Source organism: Oryctolagus cuniculus, chromosome 1 (assembly GCF_051225735.1).
Source record: "Oryctolagus cuniculus isolate XC-2025 breed Fujian yellow rabbit chromosome 1, ASM5122573v1, whole genome shotgun sequence".
Classification (NCBI taxonomy): Eukaryota; Metazoa; Chordata; class Mammalia; order Lagomorpha; family Leporidae; genus Oryctolagus; species Oryctolagus cuniculus.
In genome coordinates, this window is record NC_142867.1 from 177,748,448 (window position 1) to 177,769,994 (window position 21,547).

Genomic DNA, 21,547 nt, shown 5'->3' on the forward strand with positions numbered 1-21,547 from the left:
TATGAGGAATAAGAACTAGGAAAGTATGAAAGTAAAAACCTTTGAAAAGGTAAACCATGGAAACACAAAAAGAAAGCTGACATAGCTAATTATGGGAGAAAAACCATTTTAAAGCAAAAATCATTACTATAGTAAAGAGGTGCTTTTTATAACAATATGAATCAATTTACCAAAAAATACAATTCTAAGTGTAAATCTGCTAATATATGACTTCAAATTCACAACATCTAACTCAATGAAATAATAATTCATTTCAATGTATACTGAGTTTCCACTGAATAATCATTTTGCTTCAGATCCTTGAGATATTTGGGGCTGTACAAACTATAAACTATTTTTCCAAGGTTTCTTTAGAATTTAGCTATTTATCTATTGATAATTTAGCTATATTTTAGTAAATTTAAATAGGTTAGAAATACTGTTGATAAACCTTCTCTTTTTATATATTTTATTTTTATTTTAAAATTAAAAATTTTTTAAAAATATAATTTTTAAAAATATATTTTACTTAAAATATATTTTTATATATTTTAATAAAATTGCCTTTTCTTACTTTGGACAGCATTGTTGTAAAGTTCTCTTCTCTGTACACCTAACTTGATAGTATATTAGGGGGCTTCAAAGAGTTCACTGAAAACTGGAATTAAAGATAGTGTATTTTCTGTGAACTTTATAAGGTGCTTCTTTTATAAAATCACATTATTCATTCAGAGACTAGGTCATAACAAGATTAAAAAACACTAGATTCCTCAACAGAGGCAAAATTATATCGGAAATGTTATAACAAACTTTGGACGTTTATATTTCATTATCTCCAATATGATGGTAATTATAAAAGTATCCCACTTAAAATAACAAGGATACTATAAACATCTAGGCTGAGATTAATTCCAGGTCAGTATTACTAGACAAATAATCTTCTCACATGTCCAGAATTATTTATTTCTTAATGTTTATCACCCAAATACAATTGTCCCTCACTATCTGTAGGGAACTGCTTCTACAATCATCTATGGATACAAAATCCACAATGCTTAAGTTCCTTATATAATATGGGATATGTGCATTTGATCCAAACTATTCTCCTGTAAACTTTAAATCATCTCTAGATTACTTAGCATGCTTAATATAAAGGCTCTTCTAAGCATCTATAGAAGGTGCATATTATGAAAAAGAACTGCATAGATCTTAAATTCTTCTCCCCCAACATAAACACTTGATTCAATTTTTCCACTAACTTTTTGAAGGCCCTTCATACAATGTGAATGCCAAGTAAAGAGCTGCTATACTGTACTACCCAGGAAACAATAATGGGGGGCGGGGAGGAGGCTGTACATGTTCAGTACAGACACAACTTTTCCCCAAAATGCTCTCAATATGCAGTTAGGCGAGTTCTTAAATAAAATTTTTTAAAAATCTTCTGGTTCAGTATTACATCCTCTTTTGATGACTGGAATTTTCTTTGTCTATCATCAGTCTCCCAGTAATACTGTTGAAAGGTCTGTAAAGTTTTCACAAAGTATAACAGACCAAAGAAAAAATGTTTCCTTCTTCTAAGAGCTTTCACTAACACTAAATGTAACATAAATGGAACATCTATTATATACCAGGTACTTTCACACATATTATCTTATTTAATCCCATTATTAGTCACTTTTCAGAAGAAGAAATGACAACGCAGAGAGGTAAAACAATGTGTCAAAGGCTATACATGTAATTAGAAAAGGCAGGCTTTGATCCTACATGTGTTTGCTTATAAAGGCCAAGATTTTCCCACCTCCAGGCATGGCAAACTTAATGTGAGAAGTCATACAGCTAATACTACATGCTAAAAAGAAAATACAAATACTGCAGGCTAGACAGCCTCTGTCTCTGCCACTCAGCTCTGCCATTGTAGCACAAAAGAAAAAGGTAAACAAACGAAAATAGCCATTTCCAGTAAAACTGCATTTAAAACAATTAGGCAGAGGGCTAAATTTAACCCAAGATTCATAGGCTGCTGTGCTGCAACTCAGTGCGCTCCTTCTTACACAGCCTCCAAGCTTCTCATTAATACCTCAAAATGTTTTCTCTCATCTTTTACAAAGTATGACCTTCACCCTACTTAGCCATTTTAACACTTATCTCATTAGGATCAACCATTTGAAATAGGCTACTCAGGGAAATATGTACAATTCATAGTTATGGTTACATCTTCTAACTGTAATACCAATTATACCACAGACTAGTCTATACATAAGATGAACTTTTCTAAAACTATGGTATGTGTATGCACTACATTCTCATAGTGAAATTCTGTTAAATGCCTATATTTAAAGATCTACCTTTTGAACCTTTTTAGTTATCTGTATGTAATTCTGATTGCTCAAGTTATATTTAATAATATTAATAAGTTATATTTAATAATATTAATAAGCACAAAGCCCCCACTAATATATATAGCTAAGCAACAACAGCAAATATCCTCTTTCGATTATTCAAAATGATCACAAGCAGGCAAACATTTGGCCTAGCAGTTAAAACATCAGTTAAGATGCCTGTGTCCCAGGGGCAGTGCCTGGGTTGAATTTCCAGATCCAGTTCTTGATTCCAGCTTCCTGACAATGTAGCTCCTGGGTGGCAGCAGGTGATAGCTCAGGCAGCTGGGTCTCTCAAGCAGTTGGTCTCCCTAAAGGAGACCGAGATTGAGTTCCTGTCTCCCAACTTCAGACCGGCACAACCCTGGCTGGCACTGGGGAGTGAGCCAGTGGATGGGAGCAGTGTGTGCCTGCCTCTGTCTCTGTCTCTCTCTCTAATCTCTCGGGGGAAAAAAGATTATTTTATATAAGAAGATTGAAAATACACAGAACTTGGCCGGCGCCGTGGCTCACTAGGCTGATCCTCCGCCTGTGGTGCCGGCACACCGGGTTCTGGTCCCAGTTGGGGTGCCGGATTCTGTCCTGGTTGCCCCTCTTCCAGGCCAGCTCTCTGCTGTGGCCCGGGAGTGCAGTGGAGGATGGCCCAAGTGCTTGGGCCCTGCACCCCATGGGAGACCAGAAGCACCTGGCTCCTGGCTTCGGATCAGCACAGTGCACCGGCTGCAGTGCGCCGGCCGTGGCGGCCATGAACTAGCGGCAGGGGGGGACTTTCTCTCTCTCTCTCTCTCTGTCCACTCTGCCCGTCAAAACAAACAAACAAACAAAAAGAAAATACACAGAACTTAAAGACTCTCTCACTCTTTCCCTCATTTCAAAATTTAAATGTGTTACCACCATTGAACATTGTATTTTCTTCATACAAAAGATTTAAACAGTATAACCTGGTATAAATAGTAAAGAAACATTCCCCTTCTCTATCAAGGGTTTTATACTTTCTTCCTTCTCTCCCTCCCTACCTTGCATCCCAATATGCTGTCTCTAGGTCTCGGTGTCTCTCTCTCTCTCTCTCTCTCTCTCTCTCTCTCACACACACACACACACACACACACATATACAGTATCTAAAACAAAAACAAATTCAACTCCAAATAAAATGGAAAGACTAATAAGCAAAAACACACAAGATCAGTTCAATCCCAGCTCTCCAACTAGAACAAGCCGAATAGTCACTTCCTGCCTTTGTGTCTTTTAACTGCTACTACATTCTATTTCCTCATCTATAGAAATGGGGGGAAATCATATCCACTTCACATGATTGCTGTGAGAATTAAAATGAGATACTCAGAGAATAGTGTTGACACAGTCAAAGAATAAAAATATCCTAGTTTCTGCTACCATCACCACCACCCCCATTCCAATGTGGCCAGGTCTCAAGATTTCCTGTAGTTCCTCCACAAAATGGGGAAAGCAATGCTGCCTCAGATGTTATCTATACATATGAGGGTACAAAAGCACTTAAAAAAGTTTGTGGAAAATTTGAAATGTAAGTTTTAGTGCAAAAAGAATGGAATTCAAGCATAACTTCATAATATTCATTTTTCATGAACTTTTGAAAGATTCTTATATACATGAATCTCAAACTCCATTACAAAAAAATAAGCATTATTTTCAAAAACAATTTTTTGAGAGGCAGAGAGTGAGCCAGAAACAGCTCCCATCTGCTGATTGACTCTCCAGCTGCCTGCAATGGTCAGTGAGCTGAAGCCAGGAACCAGGACTCAATCCAGGTCTCCCATGTGCGTGACAGGAACCCAAGACTATGAAGCCATCCCCACTGCTTCCCAGGGTCTGCATTAGTAAGAAGCTGGAATCAGAAGCCAGAGCCAGATCCTGAACCCAGGTACTCTGATATAGGATGTGGGCATCTTGACCAAAGTCTTAACTGTGAGGCCAAATACCTGCAGCCCAAACTCTTTTTTTTGAAAGGCAGAGAAAGAGAGAGAGAGAGAAACTTTCAATTTAATTACATTTTCCACAAACTTTTTAAAGTACTCTTATATAACTTTTTTTTTCTTTTTTTTTTTTTTAAACTTTTATTTAATGCATATAAATTTCCAAAGTACGACTTATGGATTACAATGGCTTCCCCCCCATACCGTCCCTCCCACCCACAACCCTCCCCTTTCCCACTCCCTCTCCCCTTCCATTCACATCAAGATTCATTTTCGATTATCTTAATATACAGAAGATCAGCTTAGTATACATTAAGTATGGATTTCAACAGTTTGCTCCCACACAGAAACATAAAGTGAAAAATAATAGATGATTTTTTTAAATGATGATGAAATCAGAGCATACCTATTGTCATGTTTAATCCCAGTGAGAGTCAAGTTGGGAATTGATAATTTCTTTTTTTCTTTTTTTTACAGAGGATCAGTTTAGTATGCATTAAGTAAGGATTTCAACAGTTTGCACCCCCATAGAAACACAAAGTGAAATATATTGTTTGAGTACTCGTTATAGCATTAAATCTCAATGCACAGCACATTAAGGACAGAGATCCTACATGAGGAGTAAGTGCACAGTGACTCCTGTTGTTGACTTTACAAATTGACACTCCTGTCTATGGCATCAGTAATCTCCCTATGCTCCAGTCATGAGTTTCCAAGGCTATGGAAGCCCTCTGAGTTCTCCGACTCTTATCTTGTTTAGACAAGGTCATAGTCAAAGTGGAGGTTCTCTCCTCCCTTCAGAGAAAGGTACCTCCTTCTTTGATGACCTGTTCTTTCCACTGGGATCTCACTATCTGTTCTACTTAATATGACTGGTTTAGATCTGTAATTGATGCACAGTTATTCTTAAGTGTTGAAAATTAACTGAAATGTGATCCCTGTTGAACATGGTGGTGGGAATGGGAGAGGGAAGAGATGTATAATTTGGGACATGCTCAGGCTGACTTGCCCCAAGTGGTGGAGTTGGAAGCATACCAGGGGATTCCAATTCAATCCCATCGAGGTGGCATGTACCAATGCCATCTCACTGTTCCAGGTGATCAGTTTCAGTTCACAGTTGGTCATGGTGAAGGGACTGGGAGTCAAAGGGAGCACATAGACAAGTCTAGTACCTGCTAACGCTAACTGCTGGAATAAATAAAGGGGAGAGTGATCCAACATGGGAAGTGAGATACTCAGCAGACTCGTAGAATGGCAGATGTCCTAAATAGCACTCTGGCCTCAGAATCAGCCCTAAAGGCATTCGGAGCTGGCTGAAAAGCTCATGAGAGTATTTCAGGCATGGAAAGCCAAGACACTCTGGCAAAAGATCTTATATAACTTTTTAAAGCACCCTGCAGCCGGTGCCGCGGCTCAACAGGCTAATCCTCCGCCTTGCGGCGCCGGCACACCAGGTTCTAGTCCTGGTCAGGGCGCCGGATTCTGTCCCAGTTGCCCCTCTTCCAGGCCAGCTCTCTGCTATGGCCCAGGAGTGCAATGGAGGATGGCCCAAGTGCTTGGGCCCTGAATCCACATGGGAGACCAGGAGAAGCACCTGGCTCCTGGCTTCGGATCAGCGCGGTGCGCCAGCCGCAGCGCGCTGGCCGCAGCAGCCATTGGAGGGTGAACCTACGGCAAAAGGAAGACCTTTCTCTCTGTCTCTCTCTCTCACTGTGCACTCTGCCTGTCAAATAAATAAATAAAAGCACCCTGCAAAACCATCTTATCATTATTAATAAAAAGGTCCTTTTTCTCAGGAACTTAACAGTTCCTTTGAGAACATTTAAAAAGCAAACCAATTCTATGCTTTTAATGCTGAAAATAAGAAGTTACTATTTCCCATTGTTTTTCATTATTCTAGATATTTTTATTAAAACACAAGTGTTGAAAGATCTTTTCTAAAAAGAGACACACAATATTAACAAATAATCACAAATGGATTTGGTTACAAGGCCATGTCAGGATAGGATCCACCTTCTTAATTCCAATTCATTCTAACACTTAGCATTTGAGAGTTCATTTTCAGCTCTTTGTTGTTTTTAACATTCTGCACTTAAACGAAGCACATGTTAATAACCGCATACTATGACTGTTCTAACATTAGTGAATACAAACATTTCTTACCAAATTACGCTTTTTGAGTGGAAGAAAATAGTAGTAGTGGCAGAAAGAAAACATCAGTGCGTAGCAAGTGAGAAGCTCAGTGTAGAAACACAACTGCAGAAAAAGCCAATGGTTATCTTCACCAACACAATTGTTAATCCTGAAGAAAAGAATGAAAACGAAAGAATATTTTAAACTTAATAAGATGCTCATTTCAGGATGTGTGAGATTAAAAATAAATATAACTTCATAACAAATACAAATAACTTTCAGGGATATATGCTAGAATCACTCAAACCTAAAAGCAGACTGTACAAAGAAAAGATAAAAATATGCCATCTTGGATTTGTAAAGCACTTTCTACTTTAAAAAGGAAATCCATGGATACGACCCCTTCAACTCACAATAACCGTGAGAAGCAGGGAGAGCAGATGGTAGCCTACTTGTTTCACCGATAAGGAAATGGAAACAAAGCAGGTAAGACACTTGCCAAGGGATGTACCGTGAGGAGAGACGGAGCTTGAAAGAGCAAGAACACTCTTCTGTACATTGCTCTTCTGTTACAACCTTCTAACTGTAGGCAGCCATTTGAATGCTTCGAAATAAAATAGTTTAAGTTTGCTACTCTGACATAACTGCTAAGCATTGACAATTTTTCTTCTTTTTAAAAATCTACAGGGGCCGGTGCTGTGGGGCAGAGTTAAGCCACTGCCTGCAGTGTTGGCATCCCATAAGGGCACCAGTTTGTATCCTGGCTGCTCCAATTTCTATTCAGCTCCCCGCTAATGCACGTAGGAAAGCTGCAAAGGATGGCTCCAGTCTGTTGGACCCTGTACCCATGTGGGATACCCAAAAGAAGCTCCTGGCTCCTGACTTCTGCCTGGCCCAGCCCCAACCATTGCAGCCATTGAAGGAGTGAACCAGAAAATGGAAGATCTCTGTATTTCTCCTTGTCTCTTTCTGTAACTCTGCTTCCCAAATAAATAAAGTAAATCTTTTTAAAAACCTACAAATTGCCTTGCACAAATATTTTCATTTAAATATAGCATTACACTGTCACTCAAAAATTAACTGAAAACAGTTTCAGTTCCTAATTGAAATGTAGTTAACGTGTGTCACTACCTACTCTTAAAATCAAATAAAGAAGTGAACTAAAAAACCTTGCTTAAGTATTTCTTAGTATGCTTTGTAAACAAGAAAATTTGTTTTTTTGTTTTGTTTTGCTATTCGTAAGTAGGGTTGCAAGAAGGGTGTTTATGTATGCATTTCAGATGCACTTTAACAACATTTGCTTTAAAAAAGGATGATGTACCCTTCTCATTCCCAAGGAATTTGAAAACAACTACTGTGATCACAGCATATTTCTTAGCAGGAGAGTGACAAAGAGCACTAAGGTACTCAATCCATATGTAAGTGTTCTTTTTGTAACTCTGAAACTACTCAGAAAGAAATGAACAGAGTCAGAAACACAGAAGAGATGAAGGCAATTTGACAGCCGACCTCCAAATCTAAAGCTATTACGCAGTTGAGATAATGCAGCCTCTGAAGACACCAAAAATTCTGTTTGCTTCCGATTTCCACTGTACATTTCCCTCACTCAACACCTCAGCAGAGCTCTGTTAGGAAAAGTAATCATGATAAGACTCTTAGGCCCCTGGTCTACTCTCTTTTCTGATCCTCCGATCTTTTCTACTTCCCCCTCCTTCTGGCCAATATTGTGAGGTTGACTAAAACTGCAGAACCAGGGGCTTGGAAACAAAGAAATCATCCCAAAATTAGGATTGAGGTTTAACTGCAGTTTAATGGTCACAAAGAAGCTAGTCTTTATCCTTCACAAATATCTTTAGTTTCCACTACATCTCCTAGTTGGTTTCCTCACCTATTGCATTTTCTAAAATAATTATTTATTTATTTGAAAGTCAGAATTACACAGAGAGGAAGAGAGGCAGAAAGAGACGGAGAGAGGTCTTCCATCTACTGGTTTACTCCCCATTTGGTTGCAACAGCTGGAGCTGTGCTGATCCGAAGCCAGGAGCCTCTTCTGGGTATCCCACATGGGTGCAGGGGCCCAAGGACTTGAGCCATCTTGTACTGCTTTCCCAGGCCATAGCAGAAAGCTGGATCGGAAGTGGAGCGGCTGGGACTCGAAGTGGCGCCCATACAGGATGCCGGTGCTGCAGATGGCGGCTTTACCTGCTACACCACAGGGCCGGCCCCTATTGCATTTTTTTGAAAGGAAGCATCAATATCCAACTGTACCATGAACAATTACTGCATTTTTAATTAACCAGAAACACTACTATGAAAAATACCAAAAATTCAGCTTTTGGTGTGATTAGCATTTATCTTAAAACATGTCTCACCTAGTTTTTTGTAGTCTATTACTACTGTAATTACAAATATCATTGAGGTCCGGAAAATTACTTGGAGATTAATGTTTAAATTCAGAGCATACTTTTTGAAATCCACCTACATGTCATATACTAAATACTTTATTGATGGACTTAGACAATTTTTAAAATTTTTATACAGTAACAAAGTACTTTTATCTATAATATTCTCATTTTTTTCTAATCTCAGTAAATTGCATTATAGTTAAGCAAACTGTGCAGGCAAATGAGTTACTCTAACTTGATTACCATTATTAGGTAAATTCTACTCGAGACAACTTTAGATAAATGCAATTCAAGAAGCTTGTTATGTAGTTAAACTTTGTATACATGCACACATGTGTGTACAAACATAAATATATATGTATATAGATATATTTAGAGTGCTACACTATACCAGTTTAAATATTTATACAGAGATCCCATGCTAGGAAAACAAAATTAAATACAATGTCTTGTTCACAGATTTTTGTGACAGCTTTGAAATGAGATACAATACAGAATTCTCACAGCATTTGTTTTCAAAATTTTTTTCAACTGAACATTTTCTTTAAATATTACAAGAGAGCCCCCTATTGACCAAAGCTGTTGGTAGTTCAGCAGAATCAGTTAACTACCACTTGCACACATTCAACATGCAAGCACTGTTACTACCTATCTCCAGTACGTAACAGGTAAAACATCTTCACTGATGGGGGAATTATCAGGGCATCTGAAATGGGCCACTCTTTAATTACACAAATGGAAGTGGAAATAAAACAGTGGGAAATATACGGCTTATTATATTAGAAATGACAGCTTCTATTTAAATGCTTTCTATGTGTCAAATACTAAAGCAAAGGCTTCCCATACATTTTCCTCATCGAAAACAAGTACCTTGGTCCAACTGAATATCTGGGTGCAGGTAAATTCTTAGTCTTCTGCTAAAACATCTCCTTAGACTGTTCATTGTGGTGACAAAGATAGGATCTCTGTGGAAAACTGACTTTGGAGTTGAAAGAACTACATGATCAAATAGTAAAATGTTTTTACAAACCATGTAGCTTTAATATAACTTTTGCTCAAGACTGCTAAGTCTTAAGAGGATTTTTTACTAGGCTTCTTTTCTTTCTTAGCTAGAAGTGAAGGATTCCTTTCTTACCACGGACAGTGATGATCCATTCTCCTTACACAGTGGCCGCAGCGGCTGCAGTGATGGGAACGCTTTGGTCTCATCAAATTACACTTGTTACATAATTCCCACAACTCTCTTTCTAAAGAAAGAAATCAAAATCCATTTAATGAAGGCAAATGAGTAGTGTTGAAATTTTGTATAAACAGTTTACAAGATTTTATAAGAAGTCTTCAATATATATCTCAAGAGATTTTTTTCTTCTTCTAAGCCTCCAGTGTTGCTGTTCTATTTTACTTATTTTGTGTATTTCTAATTTTAAACACTATAAAAGTAAGAGACTATCGTTATTCTCAAAGTAACGGACAGCAAACAACGTATTTGGCTCTGGACACTCCTAGAATATAAGTAAAAATCCAATGACAGAACCATAAAGTCTAACCAAATTATTACAGTAAAACGGGATTTTATTTAAACAATTTATCGAAATTGTATTACCTAAAGGATCCACAGACACAAGCTTAATCCTGTTTCAGTTAATCCTATAAACACATTGGGAAAATAGAGACGTCATTCCTCCCCTTGCTTTCCCCAAATCATTTTATGTTTTTTTTTTTTTTTTTCAGAGTCAATTAGTTTACCTGGGGATATGTATAGAAGTAGGTTCAAGAAGGATGTCAGATGGGTTTAGGAAGTATCGGGATAGTTTAATTAGTGAATGGGGTTAGTAAAGAAATTCTTGGGACAGTGTTATGGCACAGCAGATTAAGCCATTGACTGTGACACTGGCATCCCATATAAATGTCGGTTTGAGTCCCAGCTGCTCCACTGTTGACCCAGCTTCCTGTTAATGCCCCTGGGAAGGAAGACGGCCCACATACTTGGACCCTTGCCACCCACATCAGAGACCCAGATAGAGTTCTGGGCTCTTGGTTTCAGCCTGGCTCAGCCTCTGCCATTGTGGCCATGGGGAATGAACCAGAGGACGGAAGATCTTTATCTCTCCCTCTCCCTCTCTGTAAGTCTGCCTTTCAAAGATATACATAAATATAAATCTCAAAATAAAAAAAAAAGAAAAATGCATTCAATACAAAACTCTGTCCTACCACCAGGTAACAAACTCCTTTAGCTAGCTGGTGGTAGAAACAGCACACAAGTTCTATGCTACAAACATAAATTTCAGGGGTTGATGCTAGGGCATAGCAGGTTAAGCCTACAATGGGGCATCACATATGGGCACCAGTTCCAGTCCCGGTAGCTCCACTTCTGATCCAGCTCCCTGATAATGTGCCGGGGAAAGCAGCAGAGAATGGCCCGAGTCCTTGGCAACTGTAACAATGTGGGAGACTTGAACGAAGCTCTTGGCTCCCAGCTTCAGCCTGACCCGGCCCAGCCCTGTGGTCATTTGGGGAGTGAACCAGTGGATGGAAGACTTCTCTGCCTCTACCTCTCCCTCTCTGCAACTCCGCCTTTCAAATAAATAATTTTTTTAAAAAATAACAAAGTATACATAAGTAAAAAGGCATCTGGTTTCATTACAAGTTATTCTTTTTTTTAAAGATTTATTTTATTTATTTGAAAGACAGAATTACAGAGAGAGGTAGAGACAGAGAGAGAGGTCTTCCATCCGCTGGTTCACTCCCCAATTGGCTGCAATGGCCGGAGCTGTGCTGATCCAAAACCAGGAGTCAAGAGCTTCCTCCAGGTCTCCTACGTGGGTGCAAGGGCCCAAAGACTTGGGCCATCTTCTATTGCCTTCCCAGGCCACAGCAGAGAGCGTGATCGGAAGCGGAGCATCCGGGACTCGAACCAGCGTCCATATGGGATGCCAGCGCTTCAGGCCAGGGCTTTAACCTGCTGCGCCACAGCATCAGCCCCTATAAATTGTTCTAATCAGGTTCATAAAAAGTTCTGGAAAAGAAAACTGTCTTCAAAGACAATTGCTGGGGCCAGCGCTGTGGTGCAGTGGGTTAACGCCCTGGCCTGAAGCACCAGCATCTCATATGGGTGCCTGTTCAAGATCCAGCTGCTCCATTTCTGATCCAGTTCTCTGTTATAGCCGGGGAAAGCAGTAGAAGAGGGCATCTCACTAGTCCAAGTGATCAATTCAGTTCACAGTTGATCATACTGATAGGTCTAAGAGTTAAAGGGATCACACAAACAAGACTAGTGTCTGCTAAAACTAACTGATAGAGTTAAAAAGGAGAGAACAATCCAGCATGGGAAGCGAGATACACAGCAGATTCATAGAATGGCAGATGTCCTAAACAGCACTCTGGCCTCAGAATCAGCCCTTAAGGCGTTCAGATCTGGCTGAAGAGCCCATGAGAGTATTTTAGGCATGGAAAGCCAAGACACTGTGGCAAAAAACAAAACAAAACAAAAAAAAACCACAAAACTAAATGAAAGATCTCTGTGAGTGAGATCCCAGTAGAAAGAAAGGGCCATCAAAGAAGGAGGTGCCTTTGTCTGAAGGGAGAACTTCCACTTTCACTATGGCCTTGTCTAAATAAGATCAGAGTCGGCAAACTCAAAAGGCTTCCATAGCCTTGGCAACTCATGACTAGAGCCCAGGGAGATTACTGACGCCATAAATAAGAGTGTCAAATTGTTAAGTCAACAGCAGGAGTCACTGTGTACTTACTCCTCATGTAGGATCTCTGTCCGTAATGTGTTGTCCAATGTGAATGAATGCTATAACTAGTATTCAAACAGTACTTTACACTTTGTGTTTCTGTGTGGGTGCATACTGTTGAAATCTTTACTTAATATATACTAAACCAATATCCTGTATATAAAGATAATTGAAAATGAAAAAAAGAACAAAGAAGAAATCACTATTGCAAAAATCTAGGAACTTAAATTATCAACTAGAATGTGTTTTTCCTTTTTTAATGAGGAAAAAAAACTATTTATCTTAGCCTACTATACACATTTATAGTCTTTTCCCTCTCGTTCTTCATGCTTTACTCACATCCAAACAAGATCTTGGTGACGTATGCTTTATGATGTGTGATGACTACTGCTTATAAGACTTTTGCACTAGACATGTAACAATATAAAGAGAAAGCATACAGGAGAGAGAATTCAACTGATAATTTATGGTAGTTAAGAAAAATGGAAAGCAAACACAAAAAAATCTTCTAGAGGAGAGAAAAGTTAAACATAAAACAAAGAAAAAAAAGGCAAACTCCATACATTATTAAGGCTATGCGGTCAAACAGTATTACGTTGTTTAACCTGTGTCTTTATTAGCTGTTAATGGCTGAATGAATATAAAATAATCTTTAGCTGGGTACTGTTATCACTCAGAAAAGAAGAAATCACAGGGTGGGCAATTACCTAGCAACTAAAGCCATGAGCTAGGAAGCCAGCATCCTATATCAAAGTGTCTGGTTCAATTCCTGGCTCTGCTCCTGATTCCAGTTTTCTGCTAATGTGGACCCTGGGAAGCAGCAGTGATGACTCCAGTATTTGGATCTTTGCCACCCATACGGGCAATCTGGGGTGAGTTCCTGGCTCTGAGTTCATGTCTCCAGTATAGGACTACTGCAGGCATTTGAGGAATGAACTGGGAAAGGGGAGCAAGGGAGTGCTTGCATGTCTCTCTCTCTCTCTCTGTCTCTCTCTGTCTCTTTCTCTCTCCCTCCCTTTCAAATAAAAAATACATGTAAATAAATTATTAGTGGCTCCAGTGATGATAAAAGCCCTGAAGTCAAACATGCAAGAGCTTAATATTGAAAATGTTCTACAACTGACTGGCTATAGTTGTACAACCCCATGGATATACTAAAAGCCACTGGATTGTACAATTTAATTGAATGAATTATATGATATGTAAATTACATATATCATTTCATAAAATGTGAAAGTGATACTAGGGTGTTATTTTATATGTATTATTCCTAACATACATGTGAATCATTCAAATAAAATAAATAGACATATAACAATTTCATTTGACTATTTGATCCAAATGCCCAAAAGTTTACAAAATCAAGTTTGAAGATTTCCTGATGGGAAAATTGAGCATTTTCTTATATTCAAATTGTCTCATATTAACGGACCACTAAACTATAAAATCAATAAACTCTAGTTATCCTGCTAAAAAAAGACAAAAAAATATTTTGAAGTAATTTACTTTTTTTAAAAATTTATCTGACAGGTAGAGTTATAGACAGTGAGAGAGAGAGAGACAGAGAGAAAAGTCTTCCTTTTGCCGTAGGTTCACCCTCCAATGACTGCTGCGGCCGGCGCTGCACCAAACCAAAGCCAGGAGCCAGGTGCTTCATCCTGGTCTCCCATGCGGGTGTAGGCACCCAAGCACTTGGGCCATCCTCTACTGCCCTCCCGGGCCACATCAGAGAGCTGGACTGGAAGAGGAGCAACCGGGACCAGAACCCGGTGCCTATATGGGATGCTGGTGCCGCAGGTGGAGGATTAACCAAGTGAGCCATGGCACCGGCCCGAAGTAATTTACTTTAAAAATGGTTAGGATCATAAAAGTACCAGGGTTTTAAGTATCCTTTTCTGAAATTTCAATGATATGAAACTGTTCAACCTTAAAACATTCTGGGATTCTTTGTAATTTTTTAGCTAAATTAAGAATAATCAGGTAAATAGCACCAAAAAATATACAATGAATTTAATTCTCCCCAAAGATGAATAAAGGGCTAAAATTATTCATCTGTACAAAGATTTATGGTAAAAACAAGACAGGGTCTCATGCCAGCTCCAGAACAACCAGCTCCGTACCACAGGAAGCCCAATCCACACTCCTGGCTGACTGGCCTACCCCCTTATACAAGTAACAGGAGATGTGGAAATGTTAGAATACAATACATGGGCTCTTTTTTCAACTGGGCAAAAGGGAAGATGCTTGAACTAAAAATCATGAAATTCATCACAAAAATTGGATTTTCCCTTTTTTTTTCTTCAAAAATTTTAAGATCTGTTATTCAAAGTGCATGACAATTTCTCTGTGGTTGAGTAGAGGCTACTGAATTATTTAGGCTCGTTTTGAGACTTTCAACAGGAAATAGCTCCTGTCTGGCCGCTTTCACTGATTGCCAGTGCCTGGCATCTGAAGGCATGTAAGTATGATGACCCAGAAACGGGTCTTAAGTTACAAAAACCTGCTTCTCTGAGTGTTTGGAGCCACTAGATTTTAGAGTTGAAGTATGTAACACATGTACACAGTATTTTAGGAACCTTTGGTTAAGCCCGCTGGGAAGAAGGATTCTAAACAGAATGCAGGATGCCAACCTTCCAGTCCCCACACTGAGACAGACAGACAGACACAGACAGACACACACACACACACACACACACAGCTAAATGACAGTGCTACTGTCTCCACAAGTTATTAAATCTATTCACCTAAGTGTTCAGGAACTTCTATACTTATGTAAACAATAGTGACATATTTCCATTTAATCTCTAAATTTGTAGGGAGAAGCAAGCTCCTAAATGGTGGGTCTCTAAAAGTAGCAATCAGGCCCTGAGGGAGGCTCTGAAAGCAACTTGCCACTTAATCTAACTTCATAAGGATTTCTGAGTCTGTTCCCAAAGTCCGCTGCACACTGCAATCACCAGAGATCTTTCAAAAGTACCTGGCTACTACCCTCAGATATTCTGATTTTATTAATATGCGGTGTGATCTGGACACTTATATTTTTAAGCACTCCCCCGATGATTCTAATGTGCAACAATTTTGGAAGCCACTAAATTACAATAAAAAGTATTCTTGTTTTATGATGTACTACAGGGACATATAAATTTCTATATTAGAAGAAAGTACAGAGAGTTCAGCTTATACAAACAGCAAATAATCCTAAACTGAGAATCAGCTGCAGGTTTTGGCCTAGTGGATAAGATGTTCAAGATTCCTCATTTCTGCTCATGTAGACCCCAGGAGGCAACAGTGATGGATCAAGTGGTCAGATTCCTGTCATTCACATGGAAGACCAGGACTGATTCCTGGCTCCAAATGACGACATTCTGGGAGTAAACCAACAGACGGGAGTTCTCCATTTGTCTGTCTGTCTCTTTCTGTCTCTCAAACAGGTGATCATTTTTTGAGATTCAGGCAGAAAAAAGAACAAAGAAGGTTATACTATATCCGGTAAGTAATAAAATGAGGAATACATTTTCAATTCATTTTTGTGGTTTGAATGGTTATGCAATAGGGTGATCAAAAGCCACTTTCAATTAACACTGGAACAAAAAATTTTCAAATTTTTCATTGAATTATTTGAACTCAGGGAAATAGACAGTAAATGTCCATAACTGCACAAATATTTACTTCAAATTTTATTATATTCACAATATCATGAGGTAAGTGGCACCATCAAGAATTCCATTATTGGGCCGGCGCCGTGGCTCAATAGGCTAATCCTCCACCTTGCGGCGCCGGCACACCGGGTTCTAGTCCCGGTCGGGGCGCCGGATTCTGTCCCGGTTGCCCCTCTTCCAGGCCAGCTCTCTGCTATGGCCAGGGAGTGCAGTGGAGGATGGCCCAGGTGCTTGGGCCCTGCACCCCATGGGAGACCAGGAAAAGCACCTGGATGCTGGCTCCTGCCATCGGATCAGCGCAGTGCGCCGGCTGCAGCAGCGGCCATTGGAGGGTGAACCAACGGCAAAGGAAGACCTTTCTCTCTGTCTCTCTCTCACTGTCCACTCTGCCTGTCCAAAAAAAAAAAAAAAAAAAGAATTCCATTATTAAGTAAAAACATAATTTCTCAGATACTTATGTATCATTCAACAAATATTTACAGAGAATCTAAGTGACAGAGACTTTTCTGGACATCAGAATACACCACTGAGCAAATGAAGGGAAAGTGACAAAAAATCTACACCCTCACAGAACTTACATAAGTCTAAAATGGGAAGAAGGAGACAAATAACTGAAAAGAAGGACAGGGATGGAATTGGTTGCAACTTTAAACAGAGAAGTCTAGTAAGGAAACATGAGAGCAAGACTTGAAAGTGGTGTTAAATGACATAGATGAATGTAACCCATATATACTAGAGGCAACAAAATACATGAATAAATAATTCTGGCACCATCAAAACTGCTAAACCCAAAGAGTACCATACCTCCATGTGGGATCTTGGGGTTCTCCGGCAGTCTTCCTGGGTCAGTTATTGAGGCCCTCACTAAGGCAACCAGACAAAATATGGCAATGCCATAGAATACTTTAAAACAAACAAATAAATCAATTAGTCATTTACTATATGAAACATTTTACCAAAAAGCATATTTTTAATGTGTATTTTAATAAATACCATCAGAACAAATAATATTCAAAAGATGGGAAATGAAATGGCTAATTCACTTCACTCATTAAAGAAACTGCCAAGAGGACTATTTTCAATGTACTAAACTTAAAGTACTATTTTGCAATGACTGATAAGTTTATAAGAAACCAGATTCATTATTAAGAGTGATTTCTTATCACTGATGATATAAACAGACTACCTTTAATTACCATGTGTAGTATATCTGAAAGGATCAAAACACCATTAAAAAGTTGTACAATTAGGGGAGGGCATTCTATGGAGCTTGAGACACATAACACAGTGCCAGTTCAAGTCCCAGCTATTCTGCTACCAGGTCAGCTGCAAAGGTAGAGGATGATGGCCAAAGTACTTGGCTTCCTCACACTTCCATGGGAGACTAGGATGGAGTTCCAGAGACCTGGCTTTGATCTGGCCCCACCTCAGCTGTTGTGGACATTTGGAGAGTGAATTAAAAGACAGAAGCTCGCTCTCACTCACTAGCTCGCTCACTGTGTGTGTGCGTCTCCCCCTCTGTTATTCTGTTACTCCCTTTTCAAAGAAATAAAACTCTAAAGTAAAATTAAACATTTTCATTATTCTGTCTTCAAAGTTACTCTGAATTAATGATGTTCAACTACCCCTTTTTGTTAAAATACTTAATTTGAGAATAAAGAATTAGAAACTTCTGAATTTTCAAATTAACAACCAGAAAAAGTAGACTCAATCATCATAATTCTATGTTTTAAATTAGTAAAACATAGGTATTTTGTTGGTAGAATAAAAACAACACATTCAAAAATAAAAGGAAAGCATTTGAGTGCTCACTCCAGGACTGACTGCATAGTATTGATGGTTTTCATCATTTGTATAACAAAGGTGTTTCCCATTGCTCCGGAGAAGTCAAAGGAAGACAAGGTACACAAAAACTGTAAATGCTATGTACATGTAAATTTATCTTTTTGTACTCTTAATCATAATAAGCAAGCCATTGTCAATAAACTACAGTAAGTAATAACTGAATCCTGAAGTTCAAGGTGCTCTCATAATCAAGTTCATACTCAATAATTTTAGTATTGGGATTCTCATTTCCCAATAACATGACCACCATTATTCCTAAAACTTTCATGCTTGCAGTTAAGTACACAACAGAAAAATTTTAAATACATGTAAGGTGTCACTGTCAGTTTTTTTTAACAAAATGATCTTTATATATTTTGGAGTTAGATAAATGCGGAAATAGCTTTTTATCTATCACTGCAAACGTTGAGGCCTTTTTATTTTCTATAATATAGTAAATAACAATAGTACTGGTAAGATACTAAATACACTAAAAGGAAGGTAATCAGAGTAACAGTATTCTCCAAAAACATTTACAATTAGAAAAATGCTTAATGATACAAGGAAATGAAGATTTAGAAACTTACTTATTATTAATATGCCTGGAATATGTCCTTCTTCATAGTGAGGAAACAGGACAATTTTGGGAATTATAACAATATTGTATAACCAGACAAAAACAATCAAACCCATGCAGCACCAACCATGTGGGTCAACAACAAAGTGAATCCGAAGACCCATTTTACAGTCCTATAATTGCCTGCCAACCCACAAGGGAAGATGATCCTAAGAAGAAGGAAACAAAAAAAAATTAGTAACACAGGAAAAATTACGTGATTCAAACAAACAGCATTTCTGGAAATTATAAAATGACAGGTATTGAATTTTCTTTGAATATATATATGCATATATATTTCAAAATAAACACTATAGAAAATAGAAATTTCAAGATAACCAAATCTTACCAAAGACTTCAAATAATTTAACTATGATTTTTCATTATAAATTTCTATCAAGGGTATAATTGAAATTGGCATTAAAGTTAAAACATAAGTTGGTCATTAATTCAGCAATTACATATGTAAGCCCATAAGAAATGACTGTACATGTCCAACAAAAGGTAATATACAAAAATTTTTAGTTAACAGTAAACACAAGTAAAAATTTGTGGCCAGTCTGCAGTGGGAGAGCTGTGCACTAACTGGTAAAGGACATAAGAGAACCTCAGAGGTCTAAAACTGGTTTCTATCATTCTTCACCTGGTTAGTACTTCAAAGCTGTATTCATAGACACATGTAAACAGAACTGTACCCTTAAGATCTGTGCAGCTTAATTTTAAAACACAAAACATTTTTCAGTCATCTTGAAAAATTTTAATAAAAGTGAAAAGTAATTACAAATTGCTAAAAATATTAAATTCTTGGAATGAAGCCCAACTAATCTCATTGCTATCAATTTAGGATGGCTCCTGTTTAAAAGAAAACTTTTTTCAGCTGAGCATCAAGATTCTGGGGCAGGCCTTTGGCACAGCAGGTTGAATCACTGCTTAGGATGTCCACATCCCATAATTGGTGCCTGGTTTTGTCTTGGGTCCTCTGCTTCCAACACAGCTTTCTGCTAGTAGACAGCCTGGAAAGCACCTGACAACGACTCAAGTACTTAGGTCCCTGCCATCCTCACATAAACCCTGATGGAGTTCTGGAACCCTGCTTCAGCCAGGCTCCAGTGTGACTGTTGTGGGCATTTAGGGTGACCCAGCAGATGGAAGATCCTTGTGTCTCTCTCAGCCTCTCCCTCCTGTCTCTCTGCCTTTCAAATTAAAAAAAAAATAAAATAAATAAAAATTAAAAATCTGCCCAAGGAACTCCAAAGGAGATACTTCTATATGTATCTATACATACAATATCTAAAAGTGACTTACAACAAATCCATATTTTAGTAGACTTAACATATTGAGCTTAAACAATAAATTACCAGATAAAGTGCTAAAGGCACTTTTTACATAAAATATAATAGTAATATATACTAATAAACAAGGAAAAAGCTCTCAAATTGCAAGAAAATTAGAATTAAACTACAGAGCTTTTTAAAAATGTTTCCAGACTTCACTGAATCATAATTCTTCACATAATTAAAAAATCAATAAAATGTTTTAAAATGCTCTCCAAGTACTGACACAGCTAACTGGTATCTAGAAAGAACTATGCCACAGAACTTTGGTTAAGATGTCAATGCAACAGCAATGAACTAACAAACTTGTTTAGGTCAACAAATATTCACTAAGTCTCTACTGTACATTAGTCACTTGCTAGACACCACAGATACAATATGATGCGACATGGCCTGTACTAACAGTCTAGTGGAAAAACTCCTAAAAAGGGTTTTCCAGCACATGATAAACTCCATACCTGTGGACAAGACGTTAGTAGGAGCAAAGATGGGAACTAGTATATCACCTCCTGCCAAGGGTGAAACCTGAGTTCAGTCTTAAAAAGACAAGGGGCTAGCACTGTTGTGTAGCAGTTAAAGCCGCCTGGGACACTGACATCCCATATTAGCCCTGGTTCATGTCCCGGCGGCTTCACTTCTGACCCAGCTCCCTGCTAATGGCCTAGGAAATGCAGTGGAAGATGGCCCTAGTGCTTGGCCTAGACCTGGCTGTTGTGGCCATCTGGGGAGTGAACCAGCAGATGGAAGACCTCTCTCTCTCCTCTCCCTCTCCTCTCTCTCCTCTCTCTGTGTAACTCTGACTTTCAAATAAATAAATCTTTAAAAAAAAAAAGACTTCTGGATGATATTACAACTACCATCACATATCATAGAGCTTCTGTGTAGAGTGGGTAATGAGAAACATGGGGCTCGATCATGAAGGACATAAAGATGCCACATTAGAAATGCTAAGCCTTCATTCTTTAGGTATTAGAAAGCTACTAGGGTCCAGCGCCGTGGCTCACTTGGTTAATCCTCCACCTGCGGCACCGGCATCCCATATGGGTGCCGGGTTCTAGTCCTGGTTGCTCCTCTTCCAGTCCAGCTCTCTGCTGTGGCCCGGGAAGGCAGTGGAGGATGGTCCAAGTGCTTCGACGCCTGCACCTGCATGGGAGACCAGGAAGAAGCGCCTGGCTCCTGGCTTTGGTTCAGCACAGTGCTGGTTGTAGCTGCCATTTGGGGGGTGAACCAACAGAAGGAAGACCTTTCTCTCTGTCTCTCTCACTATCTAACTCTATATGTCAAAAAAAAAAAAAAAAGAAAGAAAGAAAGCTACTGAAGCAGAGGTTACCATAATGAGATCTGCACTTTATATAAATTATTGAAGCTCTACTGTGGAAGATAAAATTAAAGATAGAAGACCAACAGAAGACAAAAGCCAAAACTACCTATAGAGAAGAGACCATAGAATCAAATCTTCAAGTCCTATGGATTAATTAGACATCAGAGTTTACAGAGGAAAGATAACTTCAGATTTTCATCTTACATC

The 21,547-nt window shown here is 38.6% G+C and overlaps 1 protein-coding gene across 9 annotated transcripts in view; it reads right to left on the reverse strand.

The window, feature by feature from the left end:
* Positions 1–21,547, reverse strand: part of ZDHHC21 (zDHHC palmitoyltransferase 21) — an 81,483-nt gene that overhangs the window by 45,345 nt on the left and 14,591 nt on the right. For all 9 annotated transcript variants that reach the window (XM_051857808.3, XM_051857814.3, XM_089317239.1 and 6 more), the window contains 4 exons: positions 18,657–18,855; positions 17,050–17,148; positions 9,982–10,093; positions 6,472–6,610 (listed from right to left, as the gene is read on the reverse strand). In XM_051857808.3, coding sequence (XP_051713768.3) covers positions 6,472–6,610; positions 9,982–10,093; positions 17,050–17,148; positions 18,657–18,810 — 504 coding nt within the window. In that variant the 5' untranslated portion in view covers positions 18,811–18,855. The remainder of the gene's footprint in view (positions 1–6,471; positions 6,611–9,981; positions 10,094–17,049; positions 17,149–18,656; positions 18,856–21,547) is intronic.